A 26,611-nucleotide genomic window follows, 5' to 3' on the forward strand; every position below is an offset into this window, starting at 1 on the left:
CACATCAAGAAAAACAGCCACACCCACAATCACACCTACGGACAATTTAGAGTGTCCAATTAATGTTGCATGTTTTGGGGATGTGGGAGGAAACCGGAGTGCCTGGAGAAAACCCACGTAGGCACAAGAGAGAACATGCAAACTCCACACAGGTGGGGGCTGGGATCGAACCCTGGACCTCAGAACTATGAGGCCAACACTTAACAGCTGATCCACTGTGGCGCCCTCCCACACACAAGTATGCGTGTATATGTCATGGCAAATTGTGTTTTTTGTTTGCAGGCTAAATATCCAAATGTGGTTTGTGTTCCGGGCGGATGCAGTTCACCAGTGCTGACTCTTAATCATCCTCAGCTTCCAGGGTAAAAAAAAAAAAAATAATAATTTAAATTAGTATTTCAGTTCACTTATTCTACCCCCCCCCCTTTCCCGTGGGTCAGATGCACGTTGCTGGTGCACTGGTTTGTGGACGTGTCCAAGGAGGGCAAAGTTGCACCAAAACTGGACCTGCTCACCAAGATCCCAAACCGAGGTGAGCTGCTCCTTCCTCTCTCGCACAGCTGCAGTGTTGACTAAAGCAGAAAAAAAAATGTAAACATCCGTTAAACGGCAACATTATTCAGTGTAAATGCCGTTAATCCAAAGCGCTTCAATTTCATCCGACTCCTTAACAAGACTTCAAACAAGGAAGGTTCGTTATTAATGACACGCATAATTGTGTGGCCAGCGCTGCAGCTGTTCCCATCTCAGGCCGTAGGCGGCGCCGCCGAGGCCTTCCACAGCCTGTTGAGGCTGCTGGGGCCCGAAGCCGCCTTGGAGGAGGTCATCCGGGCCGCGGGACTCATTACGCACGACTGAAAGAATGGAAACGCCCTTGATATTATGAGTCTCCTGGGGGGGGGGGGGAGCAAAAAAGAAGGAAAATATTATTGTATACTATTGTACTTTATGTTAATAAAACAGTTATAACAAATATGATGTACAGAATTCAACCTTTGGGATCATCATTAACTCATTGCGGCTCCTTCTGGTGTGAGTGACTAAAGAGCCAAGCGGCAGTGTAGTGCAGTCATGAAGGCGAATTAAAAAAAAAAGTATGCCTGTACCCTGTTTGTCTACGGGTTGCAGCCCCATTTGTGTTCTAATATCCATTTATCCATTTCCTAAGCCGCTTATCCTCACGAGGGTCGCGGGGAGTGCTGGAGCCTATCCCAGCTGTCAATGAGCAGGAGGCGGGGTACACCCTGAACTGGTCGCCAGCCAATCGCAGAGCATATCGTGACAGACGTACCCTCAATCACACCTACGAGCAATTTAGAGTGTCCAATTAATGTTGCATGTTTTTGGGATGTGGCAGGAAACCGGAGTGCCTGGAAAAAACCACGCAGGTATGGGGAGAACATGCAAACTCCACACAGGCGGGTACGGGATTGAACCCGGGACCTCAGAACAGTGAGGCCAACGCTTTCCACCCGGGTTCTATATGTTGCCTAAATTGTAAAAACATTTCTCGTGAACCACTCTCAGGTGTTAGCATTTTATTTTGTTTTAAATTCTCTTTTATGTTTGGCTTGAGAGGGACTCGCTGATGGTGTAGCGGTACACACGCCTGACTTTGGTGCGGGATTGATTCCCGCTCAGCGATGGCGTCGGTATCTCCCCAGTGACCGACTGGCGACCAATTCAGGGTGTAGGGTTCTTCCTTTCGCCCGAAGCTAGCTGGGATAGGCTCCAGCTCTCCCGTGACCCTTGTGAGGGTAAGCGGTTTAGGATGTTTGATTTGGCGGTAGGGAATCACGAGGGTCTGCATTCGGAATCATTCGTCAGTCGCGAATAATCCACAGTAGGGATCTTTGTTCCAGTTTTTTGCTAAACCAAATAAAATAAAGGCACTATTTAGCGAGTGACTCCCGACACAGCTTGAGGAGATGGAGAAGGAATGAGGATAAGAGGGAGAAAAGTGGAGGACAAGAAAGAAAAGATGAGAATGAGAGGAGAGGGTAAGAAAGGAGATGGAGAGAAAAAAAGGGCAAAAAGATGAGAAGGGAAAGTAAAGAAAAAAAGGAGAGAAAGGGGAAACTTTGGAAAAGAACAAAAAGATGGACGTTAAATGACAAATGTTGTTTCAGTGTTTTATTATTTTGCTTCAGTATAAATTGTGTGACAACAGGGCTCAAAATCTAAAAAAATAAATAATTTACATACAAAATGGCAGACGAGCAGCCTTTGTAGTCACAAATCGTTTTTTAACCCCCCACCAAACATTAACAAAAAAAACACATGTGCGAGCTAGACGGGGGGGGGCATACGTTATTTTCTTTGAAAAAAAATGATTATATATGTGTGTAGAAATATATATTTATATATACACATACAGTACACATATACACATGTATATACACACACATATATGTATATATACACACACATAAATTTTTTGAGGGGGGGGTTATTCAACCATACTGTAGGTGGCGCACCGCTGGTCAGTTGACACAAAACATCCTGGCAAACGTTTTCATAGAGGACCTGAACGCATCATCAAGCTGAGGATTTCACATTGTAAATATCACACAGACACACGCACACTAGCCAATTTGCAGATGGGACACACACAGGAAGTGACATCACAGTAACCCCCCTTTCAAACAAGTCGACATTACCGCCCAAGTGCGCCGCTTCTGCATGTAAACGGCAAAGTTAGAGGCTGAATCAAAATGTCGCATGAGCACCGTAACTGGGGTACGGCGGCGCCCCCGCGTTAAGGGGAACAAAGTCCGAAGTGTAAGGTTCAACACCAGACGCTTGCGTTTCCCGCCAAATTGCCGTTGTCGGATATCTTCTTGGACAGCAGCAGCATCGAGGTTCCGCCTCAACCGGGTAATTTCAGGGGGAGGGACGAGAACGTCGGGACCGGTTCTCCCGCTGTTGTATCGAAAGTCACCGCTGCCGTCGTCCGTGAATTATCTGATTCTGTGCGGAAGCGCGCCGACTTGTAACAATATCCGGGCCTCGCTGGGTCGCTCGCCGTACGATCTGATCCGGTTCTGCCTCCGATCCGGCGCCTCCGCATGAAACTGTCACTATTTACTTATGACTCCAAAGCATTTTTTCCCCTGTGACAAGACTTTTTATTAACCTTAGGGTTTTTTTTTTTTTTTCTTTAACGCTAACCACGGAATCTTTTTATGAAACTGCGTTCCGCCTCCCATTATTCGCCTCTCCGTGAAACTGATGACAATGTTGTTGATTCGTTAAAACCTTTACAGAATCTCCGTGTGAACCGCGACAAAGTTTCAGCTCTGACGTCGACGTGTGTAAAACTGGCTCGTTGGAACTCGTCTCCCCACCCTGCAAGGCTCTGATGCAAAAAAAAAAAAAAATCTGCGTGAAACAGGCTCAGGACCACATTATAGGAGTTCTACATGAAAGGGGCGCACACACACACCCACACACACACACACACACACGTGTGCTCATATTAGTCCAGATAAAAAAGGAGTTCCAGTTCCTCAGTAGGTTAGCAAAGTTCCCGCATACATTCAGGAAATGACATCATTACCCGCCTCTTGGCACGATCCAGGTTAAGAAGTATTGGCACATAGACTGCCAACACGGTTGCTAGGGAACCGTACTGGTGTCCACTCGAGGGGGGGGGGAGAAACTTGCCACCCTACCTTCCAAAGTCAAAACAAACAGAAGTGGCTTTCGGGACGACGCCCCCTGCTGGCCGTCACACCAGCCTGAAGAGCAACGTTGTGCAGTCGTCTCGCTCGGACTGAGCGGCCGCGAGCGTCCTGGTGTAGCACGACACGATCTTGTGGTCCAAGCCCAGCTGCAGCGGGATGCTGTCCAGGGGTTTGGGGTCCAGGTCCAGGATGGACACCGAGAACGAGAAGGCGGCCGGTCTGGGCGAGTGGAAGTCCCGCAGGCGGCGCTGGCCGCACAAGCTTGGGAGAGGAAAATGAAGCGAACGTGAAAACAGCACAATAAGGTGAGAAAACGTGAATTTTTACAAGTGGTTAACATGTCTGCCTTGCAGTTCTAAGGTTCTGGGCTTGAAATACTCCAGTTGCGGGGGTGGTTTTCAATGCTGTGTGAGGGTTTTGTGCATGTGCGTGAATAACAATAACACAAGTAATAATGAATGGGGGGGGGGGGGAGTATATGAGAGCTCCTGTTTCCTCCCATATCCCCTCCAGCACTCCCCGCGACCCTCGTGAGGATAAGCGGCAAAGAAAATGGATGGATGGATGAGAGCGTCTGAGTCGCTCACGCAAGCGGATTCTGCACTTCCACACTCACACGTCGTCGTCGTCTTGGAGGTCGTCGCTGCAGGGCACGAGGGCGACCATGATGGAGCAGTCCTTGGCCGTCATGGCGACACGGTACTGATGCACCTGAACGCAACGTACGACGCTCACAAACAGGAAGCGGGCGGGGAGGGCTCGGCGACGGCGTCAGTCTCTCACCTTAGACACGGCGAAGTCCAGCGAGCCGTCGTCCTCGGAGGGACACTTGCGCAGACGCTCGAGGAAGGCCTCGTTGTACGGGCCGTCCACATGCAGACGGCTTCTGGGGGGCGGGACAGGAAATGATGTCAGACGTGCGAGGAAGCCGACGCAAGATCGGTTCTCAGCGGAAAACAAGTGAGCGCCCGAGAGAGAACATTCAAATTCCCTCTCACACATGCACACTACTCAAATTTTGTTTTAGTTACTCATTACTGAAACACATACTACTAAAATTTAATTCACTCACAAAACTGAAACTCACAACTTTCATTATTTACCCCCCTCTCACACACTTATGGAAGTAAATATGTGCCACCAGGATTTGAACTAAAAATGTCACCGACAATTTTATGTTCCAAAATCCACAATATTATTTCAAAGTGATCACATTTTCAATAGCTGTATTTCAGTTTAACTTTTCAATGTTAATAAATTCGCCAAAATTCAAATGCAATATTTTCAGTCTCTTGAGATTCAGCTGGTGACAATTCGCCATCTAAATTCAGTGTTAAGAAGGCAACCAATCCAGTTACGCTTTTTTAGTATGTGACGAAGAAAGCGTAACTGGATTGGCTGGGTGTTGGGTTCTGACCTGAAGTAACCCTGCCTGATGAATTTAGACGCTGAATTTCAGACAGCGAATTTAAGCCAGTTGAATCTCAGGAGAGTGAAAATATTGCATTTGAATTTTGAATTTTTTTATATGGCGAATTTGTTAACACTGAAATACTTCTATTTTCAACAATATGAATTTTAAAACAAGAACATATTTACTTCCATATACACACACACTGAAAGTCACACACAAGATGAAACGCTCTCAAACAGTAAATACACACTACCGAATTTTTTAATATGACACACTTCAAATGTTCTCACATACTAAAAAAAAAAAAAAAAAGACTTGCAAATGTCAGACGGGCTGGGGTTACCTCTCCTTTGGGAAGTCGTGCAGGTGTTGCTCCACTCGGCGGTAGAGAGGATAAACGCCTTCGATGTTCAAGTTGTCCAACATTTGCGTCTGGAGGATGCGGCACAGAACGCTGTCGCCGGGGAGACCCTGAGAGCCTGCGCCGCACGGCACCGGGGTTGAGTCAGTAAGCGCCACGAAATGTCACCAGGAGTCAGTCAGTGTCACAGTGTCCGACCTATAAACCGGGACTTTTTTCACGGCTTATGTGGTGATGTGGCTAATTTGTGTATTTTTTCTAACGGCTGCAAGGGGACACTCAAGAGGAAAAGGTAAGCGTGAAACTGGTGGAATATAAGTGCCGAGGAAGTGACTTTTACCGGTCCGGCGCTGTTAGCGCTGGGCTAGCGTGTTACTGCCGTATCTCGGTGATTTTTACCAGTATGTTTTGTTTTGTTTTTTAACCGGCCCTGTTAGTGCGGCGACGCTAGCGTTATTGTTAGCGCCAGCGTTAAACTTTTGTGTACTGTCTTTTCTTTGTAAATGTTTCAATGTGGGCACTTGCGGCTTTTCCACGGCTGCGACGTACGCATGTACCGAATAGTATTTCCGTTACAAATGTACTGGGTGAGGTTATAACCAGGTACGCTCTGTAGGCCAGGAATTATGGCAAGTCCGTGTCATTTTGAAAACATGGCGTCATCACGCCACATGGCTACACGTTGTGTTCGTCTGCATCATTGTTAAGAAAATCGCCGGCATTTAGTCCGTATCCTCAAGATAACAAGTGTGTTTAGTCAGTGTCACCGTATCGACTTCTCTCCTTGTTGAAGCGACTGGCTTCGCAGAAAGTTCGAGCCTCCTCCCTCCGGTCCGTCTCGACCCCACCTCCTCCTCCTCCTCCACCGCCGCCGTTCAGAAGGGCGTTTACCAGCACCTGCGCGCCGTAACCTGACAACTTAAGCGGCGAGCGGCGGCAAACTTCTGCGGGCCAGCGTGGCGAACGGTTACCTGGATGAAGTCTCCTAGGACGGCTTTGCCGCTCATGTGAGCGTGGATGCGGTGGTTGCTGTACAGGAAGTAAGGTCGGAGGTGGTACAGCAGCGAGTTCAGGTCCGACGAGTCCTCGCTGCCGCCGTATATACATTGACCCCCCTGACGCAAAGTGAATCAATTAGCATCCTGCTCATCTCTTCTTTTTTTTTTTTTTATCAAGTCACTGTTCTGAAAGATTCTGACATGACTTTGAACAATCCCATCAGATCAATGACTAAAACTGAACAAATCCTGAGTGAAGGCTTGCGTACGTCAAGCAGACGAGGAGAAGCTCATTCATGCTTTTATCTCAAGTAAACTTCCATCCATCTATCCATTTTCTTTTCCCGCTTATCCTCACAAGGGTCACGGAGGTGCTGGAGCCTATCCCAGCTGTCGTCGGGGAGGAGGCGGGGTACACCCTGAACTGGTCGCCAGCCAATTGCAGGGCACATGGAGACAGACAACAGTCGCTCTCACAAACACACCGAGAAGTAATTTAGAGTCTCCAATGAATGCATATTTTTGGGATGCAGGAGGAAACCCACGTGGGCACGGGGAGAACACCCAAACTCCACACAGGGGGAGCCGGGATTTGAATCCTGGTCCTGAGAACTGTGAGGCCAACACTCCACACCTGCTCCACCATTCCCCCCTCTCAAGTAAACTTGACTATTGCAATAGTCTTCTGACTTGACTCCCCCACAAAAGAGCATTAAACAGCTGCCGCTCGGGTTCTGACCAGAGCATATAACTCCAATTCTCAAGCTCCCAGTCAGCTTTAGAACAGATTTGAAAGTTCTGCTACCGGTCTATAAATCACTAAATGGTTTCGGCCCTGAACACATGAAAGAAATGCTCATGGAGTACAAACCCAGTAGGCCTCTGAGATCGACCGACTCGGGTCAAATCAAGTCCAAAGCAAACATGGTGAAGCAGCAAAAAGACAAGCGTCATTGGCCAATTATTCAATAAAGAGAATTTCGGGAAATTTTCAAAACGTTCCCACATTCGTTTCTTCTTTCCGGTAAATCAATGAACAAATGATTTAATGAGACGGAAGATTGGAAAGAGGTCAAGAAAGCATTGATTAGATTTGACCCACCTTAAATATTTTGAAGTTGTTCTGAGGTTCTTCAATGAGTTGCCGGACGGCGAAGTGCATCCTCTGTCTGCTCCTGCGGAAACGAGCAAAGACGTCAGCCCGAACCCGAGCCCGGCCCGCCGTCGCAAAGCCGCCGAACTTACCCCGAGAACAAGTCCAGAGGGCAGTACAGGCTGCGTCTCTTCCAGCGCCCGCTGGCCACCTGCCGGGAGTTCCCAAAGGCAACGTGAGCGGCGGCGGGGGACGACGACGACGACGACGGGCGGCGCCGCTCGGGCCCGTTCTCACCTTGTAGTGTTGGTGCATGCAGAAGCGACACACTTTGCTCTTGACGTCTCTGCTGATGTGCTCGGCCGACGGCAGGAAGCCGCACTTGGGCTGAAAGGAGCGCACAACGCCGGCAGCGCGACATCATCATGACGGCGACAGAACAGCGACGACGGTCGAGACACGCGGCCAGCGTAGGTAAACGATTTGTACAAAATCTATTGCGTACGATACTACGTTTGTTTGGTGATCGTTTCTATTGGTCTAAATCAAGGGTGTCAAACTCATTTCTGTCGCGGGCCACATTATAGTTCTGGGTTCCCTCAGAGGGCCATTGTGACCATAAGCCATAAAAATACTTAATGACCTCATCATATTTACACATGAAATTTATGAACTATTTTTCAACTTTTGTTCATCTTTGATAATTAAAAAAAACTTGTATTATCTCAATATTATCCTCTATGATTTGAAATTTTGGTACCAACTTTCACAAAAATCATAGAAGTTGGCACTTAGATTTGGCTTTGCGGGCCACATAAAATCATGTGGTGGGCCGGATCCGGCCCTCAGGCCTTGAGTTTGACACCTGTGGTCTACGTAAAAGTGACCGGATGACAAGAAATTGAATATGTGATGAAAATGATACACGCAGCTCACTTTAACCAAAAACAGCATTTGTACCATAATTCCCGGCCTACAGAGCTCACGTGGTTATAAGCCTCACCCAGTATATTTGGAAAGGAAATTCCATTTGGTGCATGCATAAGCCGCATGTGCCCACATTGAAGCAGGAGATATTTACAAAGGAAGCGGGTACACAGAAAATTTAATGCTAGCTCCACCATGCTAGGGCTGGTTTAAAAAAAAAAACAAAAAAACAAAAAAACATACCGGTAAAAATCACTGAGACACGGCAGTAACATGCTAGCGCAGCGCTAACAGGGGGACCGGTAAAAGTCACTTCCTCGGCACATAAATTCCACCAGTCTCACTCTTAGCTTTTCAACTCGAGTGCCCCTTATGGCCGTTAGGAAAAATGCACAAATTAGCCGCATAAACCGTAGTACAATAATCCTTCAAAAGGGTTTTGAAGAAAATAAAAGGTTCCAACATTTCAAGGCTAAAATGTCGAAATGACGCATCCTCCCAGCGACGTTTTTTTTTTTTTTTTTGCAATCATGATCGAAACGTTGCTTTTCGTCTTCACGAAAAACTCCCCTATTTCTAATATTCTGCGACATGGCAGGAAAAAAAAATAAAGTAACATTTGAAGTTTTTTTTTTTTTTTTAACCGCCGCGGGTACACGCATTTATCGTAGTGCAGCGCCTCAGGTTCTGTCAACGAGCGCGGCACTCGTTCCGACCAATCGGCGTTTGTGGGCGCGTTCACCTTGATTTCCACGCAGAGCGGCGGCGGGTGAGAGCGCAGCGGGGGGTCGGGCGACGCCAGGTTGGGCAGGCAGAGGGCGCAGCCGCTGTAGATGTCCATCACTTTGTCGCGTCGCCACGCTGACGCACGCACGCGAGGGAACATCGGAGTGAGTGCAAGGTCAAGGTTTACGCTTTTGCTTGGCGCGGCGTTTGGCGGTATTAGTTACCGGGCCGCTGGTGTTGAACTTTGATTGACAGCTGACGGACGAACTCCAGCGGCAGCTTGACCACTTCCTGGAAAGGGACAGAAAATCCACCATTACTCGCAATCTTCCGATTTTCAGATGACACTTTTTTTTTTTTTTCAAGTTATCTTCCCTTCTCATATTTTATTTTTGTCGTTAACGCAGATGTTTGTATTACTTTCAAAAATTATTTTTCCAAGCTTCTTTTAATATTTTAATAATTTTTTCTTTTTTTCAACTGTTTTAGTACGTTACTATTTCGTATTTTTGGTTTGCTTCATTTTCCTTTTTTTGTCTTATTTGTGTATTTTTCATCTAATCATTTTCATCATTTCATTTTTTGTCATTTTCTCTATACATTTATTTGTATTTGAATTTTTCTTTTTTTTTCAACTGTTTTAGTACTTTACTATTTAATATTTATTATTCTTTTTTGTCTTATTTGTGTATTTTTCATTGAATATCTGTGCTTTCTTGTTGGAATATTTTTTTGGCCTTGCTATTTTTACATTTACTTACATGTATTTTTAAAATGAATATTTTTCTCTCTTTCAAGCTATTTTTTTTGGTTAGTATCTTTGCATTTTTTGTGATACTTGAACACATTTCCCTCCTCTTTCCCGGATTTTTATCTTTGCTGCAGCGACCGATCGGGCCTCGCGCCCGTCGCAACAATTTTGTGTTCCATTTCCGACGGACGCGGCTCCCCCGTCCTCCCGCCGTCGTTCCTTTTGACCCGGGAAGCTGACAAAAGAGGCCGCGGAGACGCCTTCGGGGAATCGTTGTCCAACGCTGCGGAGACGAACGCGTCGACGTACAGACGTCAAATGTGGTGGGTGGAACAAGTGTCCTGTTCACAGCTATTGTTGTTTTTCCAACAAGACTTCAAGTTGAGCAGCACGGTGGAGCAGCTGCTAAAGCGTTGACCTCACAGTTCTGAGGTCCCGGGTTTAATCCCGGCCCCACCTGTGTGGCGTTTGCATGTTCTGCCGGCGCCTGTGTGATTTTATCCGGGTGTTCTGGTTTCCTCCCGCATCCCAAAAACATGCAACACGGACACTCTAAATTGTGTGTGTAATTGTGAGTGCAACTGTTTGTCGCTTTGTGCCCTGCGATTAGCTGGCGACCAGTTCAGGGTGTACCCCTCTTCCTGCCAGTTGACCTCCTGTCCATTTTCTTCGCTGCTTATCCTCTCGAGATGCGCAGGGAATGCCGCAGCCTATCCCAGCTGTCAACCTGTCCCCACCCTGAACTGATCGCCAGCCAATCGCAGGGCACATTGAGACAAACAGCCGCACTCACAATCACACCTAGGGGCAATTTAGAGTGTCCAATTAATGTTGCATGTTTTTGGAATGTGGGAGGAAACCGGAGTGCCCGGAGGAAAGCCAGACAGGCGCCTTCGGGTTTGAACCCGGGACCTCAGAACTGTGAGGCCAACACTTTTACCAGCTGATCCACCGTGCCGCTCTCTGTAAATATTTTCTGACTTAACATTTTCAGGCCCTTGCAGCCCACTTGTAAAACACTTCAATCTTAAAAGCTGAACGTTCACGTTAACTCCAAACACAAATGCAACTTCCCGAAACCCGAACCACGCCCAACCTACTCCAGCCCGAATCCCAACACGAACCCTCGATCCTGAAAAATCCACAATTGCGCGCGTCAGCCCGTAAAAACGACCGTGTGTCAACCAACGCCGCAATGGTTGCGCCAGCCGCCTGCAACGCAATTTCCTCATCTTGCTCACTTCGCCGGTGACGGACCGGAGGAGGAGTGTGTGAGAGCAACAAACGTGCGCTAGGAAAAAAATATGAGAGTGGGTGAGCGTGCACACGCGCGCATCTCCTTACCCCGCTATGAACGAACTTGTCGCCCAGCAGGCTGCTCATCACGTTGGAGCTGAAGTCCACAATGTTCTGGATCTGCCTGAAGGCCTGCTCGGCAGTCTGAAAGGGGCACACGGCGCCAATAAACACACGTTGGCATTGCGAGACAAGCCCACGCCGAACCAGTCCGACGCGTCGCCGCCGGCGCGTCCGGAAAACATGATGCGCTTTCAAAACTATTTGAAGAAAAGACGACGCCCACTACCAAAACACGTCGCGTCACGCACCGACCAGGGAAGCGGAAAAAAAAGATGACGGCGCGGCGCGTTCACCTGCGGCGGGTTTTCGGAGTCCTCGGCGGGATACTTGAGCAGGCGCAGAACTTTGGACAGCTGCGAGGGAGGAAACAAAGAGAAACAAAGTCAATATCGTCTCGCGCATTCTTCAAATTCATGACATCAAAATGAGAGCGCGGCGACCTTGAAGTATTCTTCCGGAGTTCTTGGTATCTGGTACCGACGCCAGCATTGTTCAAATGCGCCACGCTTTTCTAGATTTGCCCTCAAGCCAGCCAACTGAATCCAGTTCTCCCCGTCCGTGCCATTTTTGTGAGCGCTCGGCGAGTAAACACGCGAGGTGTGCCCGACGACGTCGCCGCCGGCAGACGTTTGCGGACTCGACAGTCAAGCGGGATCGCGGGACGCGGTCCAGCAGTCGCGCACGCAAAGGCCGAGAAGAGTTTCGCAACTACTGCGAGTGACTCAGTGAGCTGAAGTCGTTGGCGCAAAAGATGAAGAAAATACGCTCCCCGGTGTCAAATCCCGTTCCGGGGGCCGCACCCGGCTCACCGCGTCGCCTTACATGGCACGCAAAGGAAATTTTTTTTTTTTTTTTTGCCTCGACTTACGGGATTCTCGCGAAAATCTGGATCAATACTTGAAAGCGTCATGCATGATAACGTAGAGATGCAGCAAGCATTTTTGGTTACAAAATCCGTTCTCAACCACAATCTGTTCCAGAAAACAGTTCAAGAAGTGATTTGTTCGAAAACCAAATCGATGTTTCCCATTACAATGAATGGAAAAACAAGTAATTTGTTCCAACCATTAAAAAATTGGCCTTTTAAACCATTTGTTTAGCTTTTCCTGATAATAAACTGCATAATAGAAATACGTGTATAGTTTAAATACTTTACATAATAAAATAATTTAAGAAATATATTAGGCTGGGAGTGCATCGCCACATCTGTAGCGACTTGGCCCCCAGCCTTGTAAAAAAATTTTTTTATTAACAAAAGTGCAGAATAACTTTACCTCTACATGTCTGTGTACAGAGGGTGCGTTATACAGAATAACAAAAGTGCGCTGGTTGCGCCGTGCGCGTAATGTTATTTCCGTTTTTTTTTTTTTCGGGGGGCGTTCCAATAGGCAATAACAAAACGCGTCGTGGGTGGGTCAACTAGTTGCGCCACGCCCATTATATTATTTCCAGGTTTTTTCAGGGGCGAGGGAATTCACAACATAGCGTGTCATAGGTGACCTGGTCTGACCGCGCGCAATACGGGGGCGTTCGAGAACCGATTTTCGTTCAAAAACGGGGATGTCCGAGAACTGAGGCTTTCATGTATTACCTGCCGACTTCTGGTTACAAAGCTAGTTATTTACTCATTTGTTTGCGTATATGTGAGAGAATAAAACAAAGATGTTGTTACATTGTCTGTCCGCTTGTGTTGCGCCACCATATATCTTCAAATACTTGGGTGGTGTAACGCGTTACAATGTTGGCACTTTGCCACGACAGATGGTTTAGATGCTATTTATTATCCTGTCTATGGCGTTTCCCACCATGCCTTAGCACGAAGCTAGACGTGACATCCCGCACAGTCGCATCGAAGGTGAAAAACTTGTTTGCGGTTTGGCTTTGATATTCGACACCAATCCTGGAATTTGTCAACACTTTTATGTATACAACTCCCCTCAGTCATTAAGTGTTGCATTTGAGATAATAGTAATGCACAGCGCTTTAGGGAACACATTATGGATTACTGGTTGGTTGCGTACCACTAATTGGAAATCAAAAAACGCAAGTGCTAATTTCCTTGTTCCAGTTCTTTGTCACTGAAGTAAATTATTTGATCGTGTTTTAATGTTTAATTAAACTTTATTTGAATGTATAACAACGGAAATATCCCATCTATGGGAGTTCTGTTCTGATCCAAATGTTTTAAACTAATATTAGTTTGTGTCATTTGAGTAGAACGAGACATTTTAATAGTTACTTGGCATCTATTTTTTTTCATCATCTGGATAAAACTTTCTAATTGATATTTACACAATAATGTGACAAAAACACACCCAGTGTAAATAAAATGGGTCATAGTCACCAGCGAAGGTGGTTATTAAATGTATCGTGTGGCAAATGCTATTTACCGAGGCGCTCCCCTGTTACAATATTGTTACAATTTTGTTACTAAGATTTAAAAAAAAGTCAACATGTTGCAAATTTTAAACATTACTTGTTAAAATTATGCTCAAAAAGTGTTTGTACACAGTGCTGATTTAGTATGAATCAATATTTTGATAAGTTTAACTCTAAAAGATTATCAGTTACTGACTATTTGGCTTGGAAAAATAATAATAATAATAACAAATCTGGCTCCAATGTTGCCCCGAGCCAGCAGCAATGCGGGCAGGTGCGCTCTGCCCCCGGGGGAGGGAGGGGGAGGGGGGGGGGGGCGGGAGAGACCGCGACGTTGAGCCGTCATCACTTGTTGCTCAACGCCGACGTGCTCGGCCGGGATGGGACGGGACGGGGTCGGGCGGCCGCGTGACCCTGAACGCACCGCCTAGATGGGCTCGGCTCGGCTGACAGCGGACCGCGAGAGCACCTTCGGGAAGGTCGGCGCGCAACTCCCCCGCTGACCCCGGGCCACTTGGGCCAGAGGGCACGGACGGACGTGTCGGTGACGCGCTTTGTGACGTTAGTGCGATTGTACGCGTGTTCCCATTGATTGCGGCCAAGCTAGCGAAGTAGCCCGACGACGCCGAACACGGACCGTGCGCTGAGTGACACCTCCGCCGTCCCCTTTGAAAGACGCCTTCCCCGGGATGGGGTCTTTCCGAGGCCGGCTTGAAGGGTGGCACACAGCAGATTCGTTGATGGGGTGAGGGGGGGGGGGGGCGCGCTCGTCGCCCGAGCTCTTTCGCCCAACTTGCCCCACGTTAGCCTAGCCGGACTCACCTGGACGTGGGAGACCACCAGGCTCTTGTTGCCCTCGCCGTGGTACCGCCAGTCGTTCTCGTCCATCTTGTCCACCTCCATCGCGGCCGGGCCTCGCTCACGTTGGGCGCCCGGTGAGTTGAGAAGGTCGCGAGGCGCCCGCGTCCAAGTCCTCCAACTAGTTGCCAGTCAGTTAGCAGCGCCTTCAAACACTGCGATTTCGGCGACAATTCGCCGACCGGCGCCTGCCACCGCAAACATACTTCCGCTTATCCTTTCAAAGTACACGCCGAGTTAAGTGAACCTACGGGTTGCTTTCGACATTTTCGATAAATATCTATTTTTCATTTTACACATTTCAAAGATGTGACCGTTAAATGCCTATGAAATACATTTAACAACATATGCGGATTTAATCACAAATATTTGGTGACGACTCCCAGAATTTCGGTGAAAGGTCGAACGAGGACGCAAAGCGCATCCGCTCTGACGCACACGTGAACTTCGCTAGCTTGACGCGTTGCTTTGATGGACACGCTAACCGGCGAATCCCATTCCGCTCTGCCGCGGGGCGTGGCGCCCGCACCACTCTGATTGGCCAAGGTCTTGTGTACCGACGGATCTTCCGTGTTTTTCTTTTTTTTCTTTTGTCATAATCCCGAAGTGGAAACGTCCAGCTGATCATATGATCGATGAGTAATGTTTGCCCTCGCGGGGGGATGAGCCCCTTCTTAGTGTTTTATAATCAAAAGGGCAGAACCTGGGAAAATATGTCTTCTGGAATGAATGATTATGTTCCGTTTTAACAGAACACGCCTGTGGAAATTGTCAAATTATTGCAATGGGTGTAATTTCGGCGGTTCGATGGGAGGAAGGTTTGACACGTGGCTGCTGATTTTTATGAATCCAAAAGGTTTTAATATGAAACAAAAAAACAAAGGACACGTTTCACACAAACAAACACACAAGGACACAACTGTATACAAGACCAACCGCACTGAGGACATGTGACGTCTACTGTGGTGGGCCGAAGTTGAAAAGAGCGCATTCTCTTGCTCGCTCAAAGTCAAGTTTGTGATTTTTGCACATCTTTGTCTTCAGGCCTCAGTCCATGCCTCCGATGTCGTGCTGCTTGTACGTCTGCGTCACCAGCGTCCCTGCAAATAGGAGCAGACCGCTAGTCAGGTGCCGGTAAACCAGTCAGACTCGAACAGAAGCACATTTTCCTCACCCTGTAATCCAATCACAATTTCTCAATAATGTCCCTAGTTGGAGCTTATTACTTTCATTTATCCTTTATTTTAGCTGAAAGATGATTAGTGGCCAATTTGTACTATTCACCCATTTTCTTTGTCACTTATCCTCACAAGGGTCGCAGGGAGTGCTGGACCCTATCCCAGCTGTCAACGGGCAGGAGGCAGGGTACACCCTGAACTGGTCGCCAGCCAATCGCACTTTAGAGCGTCCAATTAATGCAGGTTTTAGGGATGTGGGAGGAAACCGTAGAAAACCCACACAGGCACGGGGAGAACATGCAAACACCACACAGGCGGGGCCGGGATCGAACCTGGGTCCTCAGAAGTGTGTGCCCAATGCTTTACCAGCTGATCCACCGTGCTGAAAGTCATTTCAGCTAAATGCTAGCATACGATGCAAAACGTTTTTGATAAAGGGGAGGTGTAAGGGTGCTCATAAGTTACGACACATTAAAGCAGAAGTTGTTTGAACACAAATGGGGGCGCAACACATAGACTAGAAGAGCTGCACTGCGCTCCCTCTCGGCGTTGGTGACAATGGCTGACAAAAAAAAATTACTGACATTATGGTTGAGTTTTTCATGTCTGGCAGCCACGGCGCACAGACAAGGAGTAGCACAATGTCCATTCGATGAAAAATTGTGGCATAAACTGTTTAATTATATACATTTAGACCCACGCCTTGACAATTCAAGCCTTTGTTTGTGACGTTATGTGTTGCAGTTAATTGGCGCGCGGTGCCTATTTGAGTCGAAGGCCGCAGTTTCGGGAAATACGGTAATTATCACCACTGTCGGAGTTTGGGCACAACTTTGCAAAACATTTCTTCGGCGCACAAATGGGAAACAGGCAGGACGTTGTGTCTACTGTTGCTGACGTAGAAGAAGAAAGTGTTGGTAAAGATGAAGTTAAGTCAACTGAAGAGAGGACAAAAAGGGACAGGAAGTGAGCAGCACAACTAAAAAAAAACAAAGAAGGCCAGAGGAGCGAGGCGGGAACGGGGGAGCAGGAGGGCCAAGCGGGAAGTAGTGCAGCCAATCATTAATTAGTCTTGTTTCAAGTCACAAAACCACAGTCCGAACGCACAAGGCATCGTTTTCACTTGGTCGCGTGGGGAATCATGGTACACTATTAGGTACACTTTCCAAGGCAGGGGTATGCAAACTTACGCAAAGCCTGGAAGTCCCCTCCCCAAACTACACAATAAAAAGGAAAAACTGAATTAGTGTGAATTGAAAGTCCTCAAAGTTACCTTTTAGTTCAAATCCAGTTTAAAGTGTGGACATGACTTTGCGATAGTCCGCTCGCATTGGGGGCAAGTGTAAATTATGCGGTTTGTGTTTGTGTTGGCATTACTGCCAACTAGTGGAATGGAGTGCAACAGCATGGCCTGGAACATTCCGTTTTAGTCAGTCAGATGGACAAAAATGTCCCGCATTTGAGGTCAGGAGGCGTTGCCGGTGTTCTTAGTGAAATGTCCGGTGACTCAGACTGTGACTTTGAACCGAGCAGGGTTCTCAAACTTTCGGGATCAAGGAAGTCTTTTCAGAGGGGACGTTTTTTCCAAAAGAAACAACAATCATAACTACCGTCATTTCCGGCCTACAAGCTGCGACTTTTTTTTTTCCCCCCACAGCTGCCGCGCTAGCATTAAAAACTGTTACCGAGGCTTATCACCAGTTGCACTCTGTCGGCCGGGAATTATGACCATAAAAACTGTAATAAAAAGTTGCATAATTTGGAGAAAAATTCATCACTTTTGAAGAAAAATGTAATATTTTGAGGAGTGAATTTCAAAAATACATTATTCTTTAAAAATTACGCATCTTAAAAGAATCGAAAAAGCCCTGAATGCCAAAGGATTAGTAAAAAGTTGCCTATTTTTGAGGGAAATAAAAGCAGTAGTAGTTATGAGGATTTGTTTGGGGGATGAGGGGGGGCAAACAAGCAATATTATGAGAATAAAGAAAATTTAAGTTGTAATCTTCACAATAATGAATAAAAAGTTAATTTATTGATTGTATTAAAATGTAATGTAACATAAGGTAATATATTTATTACGATGTAATGTAACATAAGGTTTATTTCTTAAAATACCTAAAAAAAAAAAAAATTGTAGTCCGTTTTAAGTAATCTCAGCAAAGCATTGTTGGTTTTTCTCCTATGAACAGAAGAGCTGGTAAAAATTTTGCCTGGCACCAAACGTAAAGTACCGGAAAACCCGCGTTTTGAAATGCAATCACTAACAATTGTTATTTTTATTCCGCTGTATTATTTCGACCCCCGGTTTGAGAACCGCTGCTTTCGAGACCCGATGGCGGATTGCGGTTGTTATTGTTGTTGTTGTTTGGGCGAGGGAGGGGGGAGAGCAGCACAGGGAAGACAGGCTGAGCTGTCAGTCAGCGTAGCTTAGTGGAGCAGGACCAGCACAGCGCCCCCTGTCAGCACCAGGGGCAATGGCAGACTTACCTGTGGCCAGGCCCCCCTCTGCCCTGCCCTTCATCCCTCCTCCTCCTCCTCCTCCTCCTCCTCCACCGCCGCCGCCGCCACCTCCGCCTCCCGGGCCAGAGCTGCCCAGGACCGCCATGGCGAAGGTCGGCCGCTCGCCCCCCCTGTAGGGCTTGGGCCTGAAGGGGAAGTCTTTGTCTTTACCTTTGGAGCCTTTGGGCCGGCCCGCCGCCTTCTTCTTTGACTTGCTGTCCCCCTTCACGCCCAGCAGGGGGTGCACCTCTGGGAGAGAAAACAGTTTGCACAACTCCACATGAGAAGGATTCAAACCAGGACTTCAAACGGTGCTGCAGTTTTGTTTAGCAACAAGACTTGTCTCTTTTATATTAAAAATAATAATAATAATAATAATTCCAAAAAAACCTGCAAACACAAAAACATTTGTGTGGACAGGGTTTGGTTTCACAGCTCCACGCAGTGGATAAAGAACATGATGACATCAATCTGCGCAACTTTGACACTTAATTGGTGTTTTATGAGAATTTCAGAATTGATCGGGTTTTAATCGTCAAAACTCAGGCCGAGGATTATTTTTCAAAGATTCAAAATTGTTCGATAAAACTGAAAGACACCGGTTAGACCAAAGAATTTCTATTTGACGAAGACGTTACATGATCCAAGGTACCGTAATTTTTTTTTTTTTTCCCCCATACGCTTTCAACCCTGCGCCTTATGCGGTGATGCGGCTAATTTGTGCATTTTTTCTAACGGCCGCAAGGGGGCGCTCGAGCGGAAAAGGTAAGAGTGATACTGGTGGAATGTATGTGCCAATATTTTTTATTTTTATTTTTTAACAGGCCCTGTTGCTGCTGTGTTACTGCCGTGTCTAAGCGATTTTTACCGGTAAGTTTTGTTTTTTTTAACCGGTCTTGTTAGCGCTACGCCAGCGGTTCCTGCAAGGTCTGTGATTTAGGTATGTTTTTTTTTTAACTACCCTCTGTTAGTGTTGTGTTATCATGTTGCTACTGTGTAGCTGCCGCAGCTTTTTTTTTTTACTGGTATGTTTTTTTTTTTTTTTTTTTTAAACCAGCCCCGTTCGTGCTACCGTGTTTTTGCTATGTTAAGCTAAGCTAAGGTAATAAAACTTTGCAAACGCTTTCTGTTACCGACTTTGTAAATACCTCATTTCAATCTGGGTTTCACTGCGGGCTCTGTTTGCGCTGCGCTAGCGTTAGCACTGTGCTAGCGTGTTGCTGCTAAGTTACTGGCGTGTCACAGCGATATTTACCAGTAAATTTTGTTTTGCCTGTTACCGTTAGCTTTAGCACTAATGTTATAGTCTTTCTGTGTACTGTATTTCTTTGTAAATATCTCATGTTTCAATGTGGGCACTTGCAGCTTTTACACAGGTGTATGTACCAAATTGTATTTCCTTTACAAAGGTACTGCGTGATGCTACAATCAGGTGTACTCTGTAGGCCGGAAATTACGGTATTATTCCTTTCTTACCATCGACCGGCACCCCCTGCAGTTCGATGTTGGTAGTGCGTGCCTTCTTCTTGGCCGGGCCTCCTTCCGACGAAGGCGGCCGCTGCTTCTTGTCGCCGCTCGCCTGCGCCTCCTCGGCGGCTCCCGCCTGAGGCGTGGAGTCCGGCGGGGGGCCAAAGGGGTTCTCCTCGGGATCTTCCACCTCGGGGGCGATGGGAAGGTACAGCAGAGCCTTGTAATCCTCTAGCTCCTCATCACTGCGGGAAAGACAAAGCCATGAAAGGCGGTGGTGGAAGTATACAACTTGAAATTGAGATATTTGGGTTTGGCAGATGTCTGCATCCCATCGACTGGCACTCCAGTTGCCACTGAACATGCCAAACGATGGCGTCACGTGAACTGAAGTTGCCACAAACCGGGCGCCTCGCTGTCTTCCTCACCTACTGCAAAAAGCCACAATGGGGTCCACCGTGGTGACGTCCACTTCCTCGTCCTCGGCCGCGTCCGCACCTGCCAGGTGAGCGACGCCGGTAAACTACACATAAATCTGTTTCGATGATGGGACGCGTGCAAATATGATCAGAGATAGCGGTCGCTCGCATTCCGACATTGGGTTTTTTCCAGCACTTCAGATTTAGAGGTGACCGCCTCATCTTATTTTCAGGTCACCTGTGGCAAAAAGCATGATACTTTTTTTTTTTTTTATTTGCAGAGCGTTGTACCCGTCTGCTCTGGTTCGCTCTTGTCCTCGTCCTCGATGTCAAACTCGGACTCGCGCTCTTCGTACTCGACGTTCTCGTCCAGCTCTTTGAAGTCCGGCGCAAAAGCGCTCCAGTTTTCCTGCGGACAGAACGCAGCGGTTTGGCCTTTCAAATCGGGCGGCAGTTCCAGGGCCGGGCGGGAACTACGTTCAAGCTTACTAACCACTTGGTTCTGGGCCCAGATGGACACCACTCCGCTTGAGATGGAGGCGATGATGGGACGCACGGGATGCCACTGGGACATTGGAGGAGAGCAAGATCACACGAGTGTCGTGTAAACTGTGGGGCGACGCGAGGTCCTTACGGCTACGTCGAGCAGCAGCTCCCCTCGGGTGCCGTGCAGGATCTTCACCAGGTTGCCGATGCTCTTCTCCCAGATATAAAGGGCGTGCTGGCGGGCTGAGCCGGCCACAATGTACTCGCCGTCCCCGGAGAAGCAGCAGCGCTTCCACGGAGTCCTGGACGGTAACAGAAGAAGTTTTATGTCGCCTGAGGACCTTCCACCATGGTACCGGTCAAGTTGAGGCAGTTTAGGGCGCACCTGTTGACCAGATCTTGGAGTTTCTGCATAGGTTCTGGCTCGCCGTCGCGGCCGCAGGTCAGGATCTCCCTGCCGTCGTAGACCCGGATGATGCGGTCCGCCGTGTTGATGAGAAAGCAACTGCAAGGTGAGACCAGTAGAAAAGGAAACTAAAGTCATCTTGAAAAGGAACATTTCCCTAAATCACATTTGTGGCTTATAGTCATATTTCACTTCTGTACATGTATGCATATATATCATAGTTTCCGGCCTACAAAGCGCACCTGGTTATAAGCCTCACCCAGTACATTTGTAAAGGAAATACCATTTGGTACATACGTAGGCCGCAGCTGTGTAAAAGCCGCAAGTGCCCACATTGAAACAAGATATTTTCAAAAAATTAAGACGGTAAACAAAAAGCGTTTTCAAAGTTTTAATACCTTACCTTGCTTAACATAGCAACAACACAATAGCATGAACAGGGCTGGTAGGAAAAAAGAAAAAAAAAAAAAACGGCCGCGGCAGCTACATAGTCGCAACATGGTAGCACGGCGCTATCTGCTAGTGCGGCACTCACCACGCTAACCGCTAGCAACATGGGTACACGAAAAGTTCCTCGCGCACACCGTTGAGTTTGAGAGTGACACGCAGACAATATCGGGGAACGAAAAGGGAAAGGGACGCTCGCGTGCCGCTGACAGCGCCGTGGGGGGGGGGGGGGGCAGCAAAAGTCACTTACTCAACACATATTCCACTGGTCTCACTTTTACCTTTTCCGCTCGAGTACCCCTTGCGGCCATTAGAAAAAAAATGCACAAATCCGCCACATGGCCACATTAGACGCAGGGTTGAAAGCGTGGGAAAAAAGTCGCGGCTTATAGGCAGGAAATTACGGTATGTTTTTATGAATTGTTTTTAGTTGTTTTGCTCACCTGCCCTTGCGTGCAAATTCAATGGATTTGATGGCAGTGGTGTTGCTGGTCCCGGTGGTGACTCGGAACGACGCTACCAGATCTTGAGTGTTGGTGTTCAACACCAGAATCTGGACCACGCAAGTATTTTTCCATCAGCGTGTCTCTTTAAATCAACACACCAGCGAGACACGTGCACCCCAACGCTGACCTTTCCTTTGGCGTTGCCGGTGTAGATGTACTCGCCCCGCCTGTCGAAGGCCGCCACCACGTTCAGGTCCGAGTCGTCGTCCACGGGCAGGACCACGTGCTTGGAGTCGGACAGGGTGAGCAGCACCGGCGCAGACTTCATGGGACACACCAGAACTTTGTCCCTACGGAACAAGCGTTGACAACGGTGATGTGTTTGTGGCATCCGTGTGTATGGGAGTGTTGAAAATTACTTCCTGTTCACTATTTCAAGTATGAATCCCCCAATAAATACTTTAGAGGTGCGACATAACAATGATAGAATAATTGACAACTAATTGAATATGAAATTAATCTGAAACTATTTGACCAACTGGTTAGCAGTTTGCGTGGGGTTAAGTACAGCATCCCCACGCGGCCAAAAGTGGTACTGCAGCCACCAAAACCTTTTTCTTGCTTTTTTTTCCCTGTTTGTTTTGCCTTTCTTTTCCTTTTTCTTTTACTTTCCGCTCCACTGGAGCGCAGCAGGCCGGCTTGTGGGTGTATTTTCGCCGCATAGCAGGTGTCTTTCATGTGCGTTTGCCCCACATTGTGGAAGTCATGGATGTCATTCGTCCATTCAGCCTAACTAGACCCCAGCATGCCGGCTTGGCGGTGTCTTTCCCCCGCATAACAGGTGTCACTCACACCCTTTTCCGCCGCATTGTGGAGGACATGGATGTCAGTCATCCAGCCAGCAAGCCGGCTTGGGGGTGCTCATTTCACCCTTAGAGCAGCGGTCATTCCTGCCTGGTTCCTTCGCATTCTGGAGGGCACGAACGTCATTCATCCAGCCAACCGAACCAGCGCCCAGCAAGCCGGCTTGGGGGTGTCTTTCCCCCGCAAAACAGGTGTCACTCACCCCCCCCCCTCGCATTGTCGAGGACTTGGATGTCATTCATCCAGCCAGCCGAAGTGGAGCCCAAAAAGTCGGCTTGGGGGTGTCTTTCCCCTGCATAACAGGAGTCACTCACGCCTCACAGTTCTAATGCGGATGCCTGTGCGGGTTTTCTCCCACAAAAACACATCATCAGGTTAAGTGGTGACTCTAAATTGCCCAAAGGTGTGAATGTGAGTGCAAATGGTTGTTTGTCGAGATGTGCCCTGGGATTGGCCAATTGCGCTTGTGCTCCTGTCGCCCGATGCTAACTGGGACAGGCTCCAGCCCCGCCCCGACTCCACACCTTGATGAGGATAAGCGGTGTAGAAAATGGATGGCAAACTATACTTACATGTCTCTGGGGTGACACTGCAGCTTAAGGATGGGCGAGGGGAAGCGGAAGCGCTGGTCGCAGTCGCCCGTCAGCACGTCCCACTGCGACACGATGTTGTCAGTGGACGCGCTCACCAGCTTGTGGCCATCTCGACTCCAACTGGACACATTTCATGTTCACTGCAACCGAGTATCGATCTAGTGTATGTACCGTATTAGCCAGCTGGCTAGACACTTGACATCCTTATGATATTTAAATTATATTGATGCTGGAATAACAAATGAGGACTAGTGTCTTGTTTTGTCCCTCACCATAAGGAGCACACGGGGTGTATGTGCGCACTGATGATCTTGGCGATCCCGCGCGTCAGGAAGTCCCAGATGACAATGCGGCCGTCGTTGCAGCCCACCGCCAGGAGGGTCCCCCAGCGGTTGAAGGTGCAGGTGAGCGCCATGCTGATGCAGTCCAGCGTTCCATCCGCCTCCTGACCATAGGAAACAAAACGAGAGCTCAGCCTCCAATTTTGTAATACCATCGTCTGTGTGTTTGGGTTACCTCTGGATAGTTCTGCCCAAATGATTCTAGGGGGACAAAGAGAAAGAAGGAACGGAAATAAGCATGAATGCGCAATAAAGGGGATCTAATCTGTTTAATTCTTAGCCCACAAATGCACCATCATTCAGAATGCTCGGTTTTGATGAGTGGTGGCATATGCAAAGTCTTGCAAGATAAAAATTTGAAAGCAATCAGACATTAAAATGTATGTAATGGAATGAGGATAATAAATAAAGTAGTTGCAATGTACAATTTAGATGTTCACTATTCAAAACAATTGCAGAAAGTGTCTTCACTGCCAAAGTTTTAAAACTTGGGGACAATCATTTTAAAACTTTAAATTTCACACTACCATTTTGGGATGATGCATATCAGCGATATTTATGCTTGGTTGAGTGCTTATGACTGATATGAAAGACTGAATTTATCACTGTAGATATTGTGTTAAATGTTATGTGATTAAAAACATGCAATGCTAATGTTTGCCTTACCATGCACTCAGTTAACATTGTACAAATGAGAACTTTAAGATGCTTATTTAGTAGGCCTGTTACTTAAGTAAGCATACTACAGGGAAATAGTGACAATATTACAAAAAAAAACCCTCATCATTTGTATCGTATTAACGCTCCTAAACGCGCTAAGCTAGGTCACCGTGCTAATTCCACAACACACACATCGTTTAACACGTCAATAGAGTAAGAGTTTACGTTAGTTACCAAGCAGTTCAAGATTCATTGTTGGCCGAAGGAGGGTCCGACGATATCCAACAATTTGATTTTAACGATTATATTTCTTTCAATTGACAGTCTTATCCTCACATCGGTTGTTTCTATCCGGGAGACCCGCCGCCGAGTCTTCAACAAGGACCCCAAACAATGCAACCAAGAATATGCCTGTACTAAATAAACCACATTAGCGACAAATGAATAGCAAAACACTATGTACGAATTTCTTTCTTTTAATTTACAATCAATCATGGTAAATGACGTCATTATTTTTTTCGTCTTGTATTTACCATTACCGGAGGAGAGTTTTCTTTTCCGGAGATGATCAAGGGAAAACCGCGCCCCCAAGCCATTTGATTGGTCCCTGCAACGCCCTCTTCTTCTCTTGGCTGCTTCTGCCTATTTGGCACCGGAAAGATGGAAGACAAGATAAAAGGCATGAAAAGAAGGAAAGGATGATGGGGGGGAAAAAGTGTGAAATTAAAAAAGAGGGCGAATACAGCAATGGAAGAAAAGACAAAAGGGTGCAAGGCAGGAAGAAAGGATGAATGGCAGGAATGGTGCTCAAAAGTTCAGAAAGGGAAGGACGAACTAACGGAAAGACGGCTGGATGAAAAGGGATGGAAGGAAAGATGGAAGAAATGAGTAGGAATAAAGAATTGAAGTGGGATAGATGTGGTAAGGACGGAAGGGAAAATGGAAGTGAAAAGGATGTTCAGTAGCAGTAAAGTGCATCATAACTGAAAGGAGGAAGACAAGGGGGAAAGGATGGAGGGAAGGGAAGAAATGAGGCCAGAAGAAAGGATAAAGGATGTATGAGTGGCAGGTTTACATCCACTGTGAAAAAATATCTTTGATATGATTCCTTTTTGTCTCGTTCCTGTTTCAGGTCAGTCAGGATCACTAAAATGATTGCATTTTGTTCACACAACCTAACACAATTATTATGAGAATTCTTTTTTTGAAATAGAAATTGCTTTAATAGACTACCTTCAACTGTAGGAAAGGTAACCAAGGTGAGAGGAAAAATGAAAGGTAAGCAGGAAGGCAAAAAGGAAGGAGGGTCCATTTAGTCAAGGATGAACAGTGTGACAATCTATTTTTTATTTTTTATTTTTTTGGAAAAGTAATTACCAGATGTGCTGTTCTTTAAGAAATAGATACGGCCACAAGAAAATAACAGTACATTGCATAACTATGCCTATAAATGTCCAACATTGTTTGATTTCATGATTTTAGTATGAGGTGTATGTATCGTTTTATTCAAAGTACACAAACATAACCGCAGCAGTCATTGACAATGAGTCACACCACACTAAAAATCACAAGACATCTTATTTCTAGGGTCCGCACATACTGTTTTTTTTTTTTTTTTTGAAGAAAATAATATGTCAAAATAACAGTAATATTCATGTGGCAAGAGGGCTCAACATGACATCAACGTCAAACAAGGACAATGTTAGTGGCCAGTTGAGTAAATGGAACGAACCATTCATGTTCTGGGGTGATTTCCACACTTGTGTTGGTTTGCCATACTTACCTGGGTGATCACACAGAGAGGAGGTTATGTCATTAATATATTAAGTCGAAATGTTTGACATTTTATTTTGGTCCATTTCTATGCATACAAGCATGATTTTTGTTATTCAAATGCAGTTTGGGCCAGTTTGGGCGCTTGTGGCCTTCATGATGTCATTGAAGAGTTTGCACCCTTGGTAGGCGGAGCGAGGTTGGCTCATTCTCTTTTTATTGTGTTTTAAATATGTTCCAATTTGAAGGAGTAAAAAGTAAGAAAGCTTCTTGGGAGTGGAGGCCCTTAAGGGATACGAAGCCACAACCTCCGGTTTACCAAGCCAATGCTCTAACCACAGCTCCACGCAGCCGCCATACTTTTCACGAGGTAGTTGGTTGACACGTGGGTGGGACCATGCGTGACGTCACGTCGTCATTTTTTTTTTTATTTGTTTGTTGGGGGTAAGTTCCCGATGAACAGTGAAATGGCCAATT

General features: G+C 46.8%; 3 protein-coding genes and 1 long non-coding RNA gene across 8 annotated transcripts in view; 2 read left to right on the forward strand and 2 right to left on the reverse strand.

Annotated features, from left to right (window-relative positions):
• cenpp (centromere protein P) overlaps positions 1-987 on the forward strand; it is a 78,452-nt gene extending 77,465 nt beyond the window's left edge. For all 3 annotated transcript variants that reach the window (XM_061831475.1, XM_061831476.1, XM_061831477.1), the window contains exons 7-9: positions 283-362; positions 441-532; positions 728-987. In XM_061831475.1, the coding sequence (XP_061687459.1) occupies positions 283-362; positions 441-532; positions 728-858 (303 nt within the window). In that variant the 3' untranslated portion in view covers positions 859-987. The remainder of the gene's footprint in view (positions 1-282; positions 363-440; positions 533-727) is intronic.
• Positions 988-2,124: 1,137 nt separating this feature from the next.
• Positions 2,125-15,260, reverse strand: ippk (inositol 1,3,4,5,6-pentakisphosphate 2-kinase). The gene is made up of 14 exons (XM_061831471.1): positions 14,517-15,260; positions 11,609-11,668; positions 11,301-11,396; positions 9,430-9,496; positions 9,222-9,340; positions 7,850-7,939; positions 7,705-7,763; positions 7,562-7,634; positions 6,433-6,576; positions 6,229-6,358; positions 5,444-5,579; positions 4,470-4,572; positions 4,303-4,397; positions 2,125-3,947 (listed from the first exon to the last, which is right to left on the reverse strand). Exons 1-14 carry the CDS (start codon positions 14,595-14,597, stop codon positions 3,731-3,733), a joined length of 1,470 nt encoding a protein of 489 aa, XP_061687455.1. The 5' UTR covers positions 14,598-15,260; the 3' UTR covers positions 2,125-3,730.
• Positions 15,261-15,387: 127 nt separating this feature from the next.
• Positions 15,388-24,844, reverse strand: rbbp5 (retinoblastoma binding protein 5). 3 transcript variants are annotated; one of them, XM_061831470.1, is made up of 14 exons: positions 24,596-24,777; positions 23,877-23,902; positions 23,633-23,805; positions 23,340-23,480; positions 22,091-22,253; positions 21,901-22,010; positions 20,990-21,109; positions 20,753-20,906; positions 20,612-20,683; positions 20,410-20,527; positions 20,128-20,197; positions 19,709-19,944; positions 18,404-18,481; positions 15,388-15,652 (listed from the first exon to the last, which is right to left on the reverse strand). In XM_061831470.1, exons 1-14 carry the CDS (start codon positions 24,612-24,614, stop codon positions 15,600-15,602), a joined length of 1,533 nt encoding a protein of 510 aa, XP_061687454.1. In that variant the 5' UTR covers positions 24,615-24,777; the 3' UTR covers positions 15,388-15,599. The 3 variants fall into 3 exon arrangements, with proteins under 3 accessions (XP_061687454.1, XP_061687453.1, XP_061687452.1); XM_061831469.1 differs by having other exon boundaries at positions 18,221-18,481; XM_061831468.1 differs by lacking the exon at positions 15,388-15,652 and having other exon boundaries at positions 15,660-18,481; positions 24,596-24,844.
• On the forward strand, positions 19,769-20,535 carry LOC133506994 (uncharacterized). The gene is made up of 3 exons (XR_009796691.1): positions 19,769-19,907; positions 20,020-20,204; positions 20,400-20,535. It is a non-coding gene; the product is annotated as an uncharacterized LOC133506994 (long non-coding RNA).
• Positions 24,845-26,611: the final 1,767 nt, after the last annotated feature.

This window comes from Syngnathoides biaculeatus, chromosome 10 (assembly GCF_019802595.1).
Source record: "Syngnathoides biaculeatus isolate LvHL_M chromosome 10, ASM1980259v1, whole genome shotgun sequence".
In the NCBI taxonomy this organism is placed as follows: domain Eukaryota; kingdom Metazoa; phylum Chordata; class Actinopteri; order Syngnathiformes; family Syngnathidae; genus Syngnathoides; species Syngnathoides biaculeatus.

Bases quoted from the DNA above. Each gene is read 5' to 3' on its own strand.
- rbbp5 (XM_061831468.1), bottom strand. The intron at 23,481-23,632 runs GTGAGGGACAAA...AAATGTGTCCAG, and splicing joins CACCCCGTGTGCTCCTTATG to TTGGAGTCGAGATGGCCACA. The intron at 19,945-20,127 runs GTGAGGAAGACA...TCTTTCCCGCAG, and splicing joins ATTGTGGCTTTTTGCAGTAG to TGATGAGGAGCTAGAGGATT.
- ippk (XM_061831471.1), bottom strand. From the start codon at position 14,597: ATGGAGGTGGACAAGATGGACGAGAACGACTGGCGGTACCACGGCGAG. The intron at 11,397-11,608 runs GTGAACGCGCCG...TGCCCCTTTCAG, and splicing joins ACTCCGAAAACCCGCCGCAG to ACTGCCGAGCAGGCCTTCAG. The intron at 4,573-5,443 runs GTAACCCCAGCC...CCCGCCCCCCAG, and splicing joins CACGACTTCCCAAAGGAGAG to AAGCCGTCTGCATGTGGACG.